Genomic DNA, 10644 nt, shown 5'->3' on the forward strand with positions numbered 1-10644 from the left:
GTTTATTGAGTTTTTATGGAGTTTATTTCTTTTTTGTGATGCATATTTCAATAAATGGAATTTAGGGTGTATATCACTTAACTTGTGCACATCTTCGAACCGATGCAGTGATCTTATTACCAGGTATGGGTACGTTTACAGCGTTCGACGCGTTTTCTCGACATGCATCAAAGTCTGCATAAAACCTGCAAATCAAAGACGCTGATTGTTTTGTTCCATTCAAATGATAATAATTTCAAAGTGTGTTTACGGGTTTTAGTGCTTTTTATTTCATGTTTATTCTGCATAAATTGGCGCAGTGTAAAAATGCGTACTCGTGCAACTAAATCTTTCTTTCAAACTTGCATTTTCTTTCTTTTTTTATTACATTTGATTCAAATCTATAATTATTCAGAAATATGATTATTATGTTGTGTGGTTTTGAAATGTCTTGATCAACCCATGTGTTTTCAAATGTTTTACCATCGGAGATATGCACAGGTCGATAGCCAAGCCAAAAAATCATTCAAGTGTAACGAGGGCATTCGGGTATATATCGTTACAATAAGACAAGGTATCTGAAAGAAATATGGCGGAATACGGCTATAGTTGGTATGAAACAAGTCGTACATAGATGAAAAAGTTGCGTTTTTAAGAATTCATGTCAGCTTTAAATTGACATATATTTTATTTTTTTTCCGACTAACCGATCACGGATTTTCTAACCGATTAGCATCGTTTCGACCGATTAATCGATTAACCGGTAAGAAATTGCCATCTATAAAATACAACAATAAAAAATAGACGATTACCTGTTAGAATCTGACGATTCATTTTGCTAGTAAAACAATTTCCATAGTTTCTCATCTTATTAGAGTTATACAATAACATGATATGTATAATATATGACACAATTTGACACCATCAACTTTTTGGCACGATATATATTTTATGAATACAATAAAAACAGTAAAATGTATATAGCAACATACAAGGAAGATATTGATGTCTCGTAAAAAACACAATTCAATTAGAGTTTAATTCAGAACACAATGCTCTTATAAGAAAATGAGTAGATAAAATGTTAGAAATAAGATTTTTCTATTAGCCGGAAATAGGATGGAAAGCTTTTACGTATTACTTTTACTTTTGATGATGTCAATCGTCAGCGGATGTGTGGATAATTGGTAAGACTTTTAGTTTTGTTTTGCTTTTTACCCTTTTTGTGTTTTTAGATTTTGGATGATTTCATAATCTTACCTTGATTAATATTTTAAATAAAAATCTAAAAGTATATAATAAAGTTAAAGTGCCTATTCTCTTTAAAGTCCGATTTGTTTTTTTTTTCAAAGTATCTTGCTGTTCTGCATGTCTATTTCATAAACATACTTAATCAGAGAATATGTGAGTTTGAGTTAAGTGAGTAATATGTGAGTTTGTTTATATATTGGTTAAATTGTGTAGCTGTAAAATAAGAAATATAATTGCGAAAAAAACATCAATAAAAATATATTTCTTTATGACAAAAATTGAAATACTGAAACTTAAATGAATTAAAAAAAATTATAATGCTTTCAGGCCAAAGAGCTGCTGTTCTAATTACAGACTTACTGAAACGGGCTGCATACGTATGTACATGATTCAGTTGATTTAAATGCTTCTGTGAACAATACATATTAAATTAATGATTAGAGTAAATTGAAGTTTAAGCCTTATGACATTAGTACATACATGTACACACTCCAGTATTCAGCATGTTCAGGGTATCTCTTTTGTCTTTAAAAACATTCTAGCCTGTGAGCCTAGTACGTATGGAGCAAACTGTTCAGTGTCCTGTCCTGATGGTCAGTATGGAGATAGATGTTTGTCTGTGTGTGACTGTACAGAAGGAGAGATTTGTGATATGGTGGTTGGGTGTGTGAAAACCACACCTCCAAATATGGCTTCAACAGCTGACATTGTTTTGATGACCACTGTGTACAGCATATCTACTGTGACGCTCAGTACAACCAAAGCAGGATTAAATTCTACAAAAGGTGAAGTTATAGTCTATTGAACAGTGATCTGTTATTCTCTTAATTTCGATATTTTTAAAATCACACTACTATTTTTATACAAAAATATCTTAATTGTAGTTGGGCTCCTTTTCGCGATATGCATGTATGTAAATACATATATACATTTAATAATATTGTTAAACTTATGATCAACAAATGGCATGTTTTTTATCCAATCGCAATATTTTACAGTCAGAATTGTTTGCTTTTATACTACCTTTATCAACTTTAGTTTGAGACCAAAAAAAATATTTAACAAATATAATACATTTAATAAGTTTTGAGAGATATGCTTAATCTTTTTTTTTCTATATATAATTCGAAATAAGTGACGAGTCTAATTTTAGTAATGATAATAATCTTAACTTTCGTTCCATCGATAAAGGTAAGATAAATTCAGTTAGATATTAAAATTTAATAGTTATCTATAAGTTGAAAAATTAAAAACAATTTAAACTGTTCATTTTCGATTTTAAATGACTATCAAATTGCATATTATTAATGAAATAGCTAATATGACACATGGATAATTTTACTAATGCACAAAATGTAGAACAAACAAACATATAAAATAACATAATTATAAACGAAACCGGGGCATAAAGCTGATAACACAATTCGTTGGAATGTTGGATTAGGAGGCGATGATGGTCAGATTGACTTGTACAGGAGCTAATATCCCTGATCATACGGTAAGTTGACTTCTTTAAAAAAAAAAAGAAAGAAAGAAAAACCTTTATTCCATAAAATAGGTTTAAAAAAAAGATCATGAGATTCACTGCTCTCCAACAATTTTGACAGTTACTTTAAGATACTACATGTAGTAGTTAAAGCAACATGAGTTCCATTTTTATAATTTTATTTTGTTGTTAAACTGTGTTATTACATGTGTATGATAAAGCTAATTTAAACAATTAGACAAAAACAAAGTATTAAATTTTCAGAAGTAAGAATTGTGAACAGAATGTATAGTATTATATAGGAAATCAATATTGTACAGGACGACAATGATGTAACTTTGTTTTAATCAAGGCTTATAAATAGTTCTAAATACTTCCATAAAAATATGAACAAAAGAAGTAAATAAATGTTCTTTTTTTCTGTCTGGAATAGTTACTTACAATTTTGCAACAAAAAATTCCTACTTTGCAGCTCATAATTCTTTAAAAGGAGTAGAATCATAATCACCCTCTAATGGGTTGAAAATGTTTTTATTTTTTCCAAGTGGAAGTCGACATTATTGTTGCATGTATTATGATGTTCAAACAGTGAATGTTTTCGCTGGGATATACTTTTACCAAACTGATTTTAATTTATCTTGAGAAAAAGATGTACATGTACTGACTTTTGGGGGGAAAAAATGATTTTTTGAAAAGTTCTTTGGATTTTTGATTTTTAGAATCTACACGTGATTTACACCACTTCTAGAATATGCTGAAATTAGAATCTCCTATATTGCACTGGTCTCCATGATTCATAATAAGATATGCCTGATCCCGCCTACTTCGTGACGTCGAAAGCGTCAGGGCGGAACATTATGCGTTAGGTCTATCTATCGCTCTGAATCCTTTGACGTATGCATGAATTTAACACACAAATATTATGATTGCCCTATAACCTTTTACATCAAGCAACAAGGAAATATTTCAACAAAGCTAATAAAATGTAAGAGAACAGGGTCAAAATTAAAATATATCTATCAGCCGAGATGAAAGATGGAAAGCCTTAAAGTATTGCTTTTACTTTTGCTGACGCCAATCATCAGAGGATGCGTGGACAATTGGTAAGATGCTCCGTTTATCATCATAAGACCATGTGAATATATATTTTTTGATATAAATCTGTCTCTGATAAATACAGCCTACATATATACAAGGTCATTTTCAGGTCCAAGAGCTGCTGTTCTAATTACAGACTTACTGAAGCGGGCTGTGAACGTATGTACATGTTTCAGTTGATTTAAATATTTCACTGTGAAATAAATATTGATTTAATAAATAATGACAACTGAAGATAAATTCTTATGCTATGTTCACATACATACGCACCAGTATTCTGGGTATATTTTTTTTCTTCGTACAAATCTAGCCTGTTTACCTGGTACATATGGTGTAAACTGTTCAGTGTCCTGTCCTGATGGTCAGTACGGAGATAGATGTTTGACTGTGTGTAATTGTACAGAAGGGGAGATCTGTGATAAAAAGTTGGGGTGTGTTGAATCTGCAAATGCAACAAATGGTTCAACATATAATACTGGTGGGATAACAATATTGAACAACGAGTCTGAGGAGTCACTCCATACAACTGAGGCAAAATTTGATTCAACGGAAGGTAAAAAAATAAAGTCTATTCCTGAAATTGAAGTGATGTTCTGTCTACTCTAATGTACATTATATCACTCATTAAAAATACCGTAGATTGGCAAATATTCACGATGGATTTAATTTTGCTATGTTCGCGATCTATCATTTTCCCGCGAAATCAAACCCATCGTGAATGTTATTATTAGTTGTTAAAAGTGTTTAAATGCTTATACGTAATTTGAATTAATTTCTTAAAGCATGAAATTAAAACCATCGCAATTGGTACTATTTGAGATATCGTGAAATTTTAACACCGCGGAATTAAAACGATTTACAGTACTTTGTTTCAAAGATACAGAAGCACACGTTAATCTGGATGGTGTCCAAAGCAGTGAAGTCATTATCATTGGAAGCTCTCTTGTGGCCCTTTGCATCATTTCTGTTATCAGTTATTTTTTCTTTTCTAAAAGGTAAAGTTATTCTACAATATTATTACATCCCATACGAATTTTTTTCTCTCGATTAAACAAAAAGAGGTAGATTCATTTACTCCATAAAATGGTCCTGTCATTATACCAATTAACTGACGAGGTCCTTACGTCACATTTCGAACATAAACATAATGTGGAGACTTAGTGTTTTCATTTCCTATGAAAATAAATTACCTCTGAGAGTCTAAGCTTTGATACTCAGGTTAAGTGAAACTACTATGTTCTTGAATTTTGAAGAAAATGAGTGAATTTGAGCATCTTCAACTATTGTTTAGAATAGGAACCCATGCACCCCGCGATCCAAAAAAAATTTCATGTATTAGAATCTTCCGAAACAGTTCTTTTATTATATAGTTAAATATTTTAGATCAGAGGGAGGGTGTTATGTAACATATTCAAAATCAGCTTAAACGTTTTGCCATTTTTAAAGACATTGTCAAGATTTGAGGAAATTCGTGACGTCATAATACATGGATTAGAGAAATAAATACATCATTTTAATTTGATATGAAGTCACCAAGGGTGAAATTCAACATATTTTCAACTAAAAATGAGTAGTTCTGATTTTTCAGAAATTCACAGGGCCAAAAAGGCCAAAGGTGAACCTTGATCTTTCACTATATGACGTTGAACCCTTTACTCGGCAAAGTCACAGTGCAGAAAGAGCATCATTGCATATTAGACAGTCTAGATTCTTCAATCAAATAAATTAATGCCATAATGTTATTGGAACAATCTTTTGGCAATTATTTCTTTGACAATTGATAAATATTAATTAATCAATTTCTAATTTGTTTAGGACTGTAAAAAGAAAACGAAGGAGTGAGTAATATTTATGGAGTCTCTAAAAAAATAGAATGAGGCATGAGTTTTGTAAAGCTAGCATTTGATGATAGATTTTCAAAATGAAATATATTTCAGAGAGGGGCAGACCTCTTCCAGCGCCTGATGTCAGAAACAACGCAGACCACCTCAAGGGAGACGACTGTGTATATAATAAAATAGATTCTATATATGTCGAATCTCCCCTCCCTCTAACAATCCCCGACCCACTCTATGGTCACAAAGATGATTCTGTTTATCATACTCTTTCTCTGAGACTAGATTTAAGGAATGAAAAGTTTCTAGATCCACCCTGTATCTGTATTGGACCAAGGAAGCCCCACTCAGTATCCAATATCAATGTTCATACCGCGTATGAGGAACCCTCTATTAGCCTCATTCCACTGAAACGTGCTCACTCGCAGGGCGAGTCAGATTTCTCAATGAAAACGAAGGGTGGAGGCATTACAGGTGAGAACATTGTAGATATTTCACAGAGGAAAAGATCTCAGAGTAGTGAAATAACGAGACATCTAAATCAAGATGGTCCCTTTATGAGTGAATGTGTCGTTAAAGATAGGAACAATACTATACCTAAATCGAGTAGGGAAATTGAAATAACCCCAGCATTCGGTGACAATTCTTATATAGGCAAAAACGATAAAAGAATATTGAAGAGCAACTTTGACGAGCAGCAGTCTACATTAAAAGTAAAAGCAGGGGATTCAGCTTTAGTTCATCAAATTGATAAAGTTGACATGGTTCCGAACAAAGCAGATTTGGGAAATTCCAGGGAGGATGAGGACAATAAAATACAAATTGCTGACGTCTGTGAACAAGAACAAACTAATGGAGACCGTTGTCCCTTTATAGATATAGAAAGGAACGGAAGCCAATTGTATGAATATGCAATGAGTTCATATCCAAACAATTCACATATCGGCACAACACCGACTGATGGGGATTCCAGTACTGATATTATTGAAGAATAAAGATAGAGTTGTATGGGAGTTTCTGAGAGTGACAAAACGTAACGTTATTTATAAGAATTAAAAAATTTAGTGAAGAGTGAAATTGGGCAAAATTTAGCATTCTGTTTAAATTGCTATTGTAAGAATATCTTATTGCATTCCTTTTAAAAGGATTTATAATGTAACAAATTAAAGTTTAAGCATAATAAAATTTTAGACTTGGTCGTAAATTCTTTTGTAAATTGGGCCCCCGAGTCCGATGGCTACGTTTCTGACTTGGACAAGTGCTTATTTTCGTTTCATATGGACTTACATCAAATATACAATAGCACAGGATTTTTTTTTTAATCCATATGATAAAATATATTATTTATAATAAGTTCTGCTAAAAAAAATTCTATGAACATTTGAGGTTAGATTGTTGAGAGGAAATATAAAAGTTTAAATAAAAATGAATTGAGATATATCACTTGACACTTAACATATAAGGATCATATTAGTATGTTATTTTGGGATCAACAAATGAACAGGCAATATAATCTATTTTAAAAAGACGATCCTTTTTACTAGGAAATAAATCTAAATAGACTTGTACAAAGTTGTGTAATTTTTTTGACAAAGCATAAAAATCTTTGTAACCAGTGACAATTCATAAAGGAAATGAGAAACAATTTTGTGTTTTTTTTCCTCTACGTACCCGGAAATTTATCTGACAATAGATGGTTTGACTTTAAAACTCGGTCTCAAGAATGCACGAAGAAGGACCAATAAACCTACGACTTTGCTAATTTCTTAAAAAGAAAAAAGAATGTGTATTTTTTCCACTCTTTCACGAGGGCCGACCCTCTGATGAGAGAGAGAGTAAAAGTTCTCAATATTACAATTGTAGGTCGCCTTAACAGATTTTCATAATGTACATGCATAACTGAATAATCAATTAAAATATATATTTAGGAAACATGACTTATGTTTCCTTTTGTCTATACATTTTAATAACCTTTGAAAAAAAAATACATCCAGATTTTGAACTCTTACAAGTTAAAAAGTAATATCGACTTATGGACCATAATTAAATGTTCAAACATTATTTTTCATTTATTTAGTATAACTTTTTTGTCTTTTATTTGTGTTATATTTTTTGTTTTTAAAAAATATTTTTAAAAAGATAACTCTTGCTATTGAACGTACATTCTTTTGAAATTTACTATGCAATATGATACAAAAAGGGGAGCCGACATGGGCAAATAAGATAATTAAAAAAATAAAATTTTCCTTTTCTGTGCAAATCAATAAATACGTACATGTACTTCATATGTATTTTATGTAAAATATTAATAGTATACTAAGTAAATACGAATAAAGTTTACATTCCTTAGTAAGTCAAATTGACCGTTTCTGTATACTTAAGTACACATGTACTTTAACATTTTCTTTATTAGGGATCCTCTTCCATTTTAATGAAAACGTGTATTTCTAGATTAAGTAGTCCGATCCTAAGTTCTTAACACTAGCAAGAAACCGAAAAACTCACAAAAAATGTCTCCCAAATTTCAAAATAATGTTTATAATTGATTATTAAGATCACACAGAGATTTTTTTTTCAAAATAGACAAGGGTCCTCGGTAAATGTCTTCTGGTACTTTAGTGTACATTCCAAGATGATTTGTCCAGAAAGGGCTAATAGGTACTTGTAATTGATATTGGCCTGTTCAACTGCATTGAAAATGAAGGTCAGTTAGAGAATGTGGAACAAGTCTGGTTGTGAGCATGGGTAAAGATAAAGTAGTATTTGAATGTTTGTGTGTGCCAAACCTTACAATTATATATGTAAGAATGAAATTCAGAGTCTGATTTAACTAAGTTCATGGCTTTGACAAGTGTTATCTTTTTTAATGATTTTACATAAAAAGTAGAATAACACAGAACTGAAAATTAATTCAGAATGTCTATCTCATTAGTCCGAAATATCTGATATTTCAATGTTTTTTCATGATTTAGATATTTTGCCAGTAAAACGTCAGAACCGGCGCCATTACGTTCTTGACGTTTTCCTGGAACGTAAAATATCAAATCATGAACAAAGCCTGAAACGTCAGATATTCTGGACTACTATCTGATATGATAGCTTATATACGAGGGTTGATCCAGATGTTCGTAAAATTTCTTTCCAAAGTTTTATCGTAATTTGATTAAAGTAAAAAATAGGCATATTTAAAATAGAGTTTTTTCTGCAGCAATACTGGAAAAAATATCCAAGTTCCAATTGCCAATAAGGACACACGAGCTTTCTGAACATGGATAGTCTTAAAATCCGGGAGAGACTTAATTCAACGTAAGGTAATTTGACAGAATATATGCCGCCATTCCCCCATTTTTTCTCAAAAAAAAAGCCTGGGTATTCTCTCGAACCGACCTTTCTTCGTTTTAAACTCATATTTTAAAAATACTCCATATGACGTTTTAATTTCAGTAACAATGTCAAGCACAGTACCCCTACGTCAGTGGTCAACGTCCTTTAACGCTTAATTTGTGTTTGGCTTTGGCTCAGAAAAGCTAAAAATATGAAGATACTCCACAAACTTTTGAATCAACCCTCGTACAATACATGCAATAGGTCCTGAAAAATAACATTTGAGATTGGATTACTGAATGGAAATCTGAAAAGTTAAAACAAAATAAATTGAAATATATTTTATTTGACACTTAAAGGGGCTGGGTGGTTGTGACCATTTTAAGACTATTTTGATCTCCTTTAGAAGAAGAGCTCCATATATAACAAAAAAATCAAATTTTAAAACAAAAATTTATGAAATTTTTCTTTGCCAAATGATAGTTGACAGCTTAAGATATCATATCCCAAAATTTAAGTTGTATCTGGGGGTTAATAAAAAAAAAATAGGTTATTGACCCCCTAGCCTTCTTAACTTCAAATATATGTATGATTCTAGGATCATACTAATTAGTGGGCAATACTTGTGTCATTTTATTAAAAAGATGATCCTTCATATAAGGAAATAAATCTAAATAGACTTGCACAAACTTGTGTAATTTTATGTTTTTTTTTACCTAGCATGAGTGTTTTTAATAACATTTGACATATTAAAAAAAATACATCGAGATTTTGAACTCTTACAAGTTAGATAAGTAATATCGATTTATGGACCATTACTAGATATTCAAATGTTCTTTATTAGTATTGCTTTTCGTCTTTTATTAGAATTAATTTTTTTGTCTTTGAAAAAACATGTATTTAAAAGGACAAGTCTCGCTATTTTGAAATTTTTTATGCAATATGATTCAAAAACAACAGGAGAGCCGATATGGGCAAATAAGAAATTCAAGAAATAAAAATTTCCATTTCTGTCCAAATCAATATATACCTTATATGTAATTAATGTAAAATATGCATAGTTTACTAAAGAAAATACGAATAAAATGTACGTACACATTCTTTAGTATAACAAGAAGAATATTTATAATTTATTACGAGGATCACATCAAGGAATATTTAACAAAAAAAAAACCAAAAAGGTTCTAGCTAAATATATGTGTTCAGGTACTTTAGTGTACATTCCAAGATGTTTGGTCCAGATTGGACTTTTGGAATGAATCAGGATGCTCACTCCTCCATGGCACCTGATCCCACCTCTGATGTTTTCGAGGTCTGTGTTTGCTCTGCTCCTATTGTGTACTCTTTTATGGACTTGGAGACATAATAATGTTTGTTATCTCCATACCCTTCTCTCAGCCCAAATAACTTGAGCCTGTTTAGTCGCATTGAAGATGAAGGTCTGTTACAGCATGTGGAACAAGTCTGGTTGTGAGCATGAGTTAAGATCAAGTTGTATTTGAATGTTTGTGTGTGCCAAACCTTACAAGTATATACATGTATATGTAAGACTGAAATTCAGAGTCTGATTTTACTAAGTTCATGACTTTGACAAGTGTTTTATTTTATATGATTTACATGAAAAAGTGCATAACACAGGACTAAAAAAAATTAATTTAGAAGATCTGATTA

The 10644-nt window shown here is 31.2% G+C and overlaps 1 protein-coding gene across 3 annotated transcripts in view; it reads left to right on the forward strand.

Moving 5' to 3' along the window:
- LOC134261831 (multiple epidermal growth factor-like domains protein 10) overlaps positions 1-6758 on the forward strand; it is a 56031-nt gene extending 49273 nt beyond the window's left edge. Inside the window, exons 1-6 of one of the 3 annotated variants that reach the window (XM_062744223.1) lie at positions 1051-1166; positions 1558-1607; positions 4125-4367; positions 4692-4809; positions 5630-5652; positions 5752-6758. In XM_062744223.1, coding sequence (XP_062600207.1) covers positions 1099-1166; positions 1558-1607; positions 4125-4367; positions 4692-4809; positions 5630-5652; positions 5752-6644 — 1395 coding nt within the window. In that variant the 5' untranslated portion in view covers positions 1051-1098 and the 3' untranslated portion in view covers positions 6645-6758. Of the gene's footprint in view, positions 1-1050; positions 1167-1557; positions 1608-3418; positions 3820-3923; positions 3974-4124; positions 4368-4691; positions 4810-5629; positions 5653-5751 lie in introns of those variants that run through there. The other 2 variants (XM_062744224.1, XM_062744225.1) reach the window with 2 other exon arrangements.
- Positions 6759-10644: the final 3886 nt, after the last annotated feature.

The sequence above is a fragment of the Saccostrea cucullata genome, unplaced genomic scaffold (assembly GCF_032062105.1).
Source record: "Saccostrea cucullata isolate Sc308-1 unplaced genomic scaffold, CSIRO_AGI_Scuc_v1 ctg669, whole genome shotgun sequence".
NCBI lineage: Eukaryota > Metazoa > Mollusca > Bivalvia > Ostreida > Ostreidae > Saccostrea > Saccostrea cuccullata.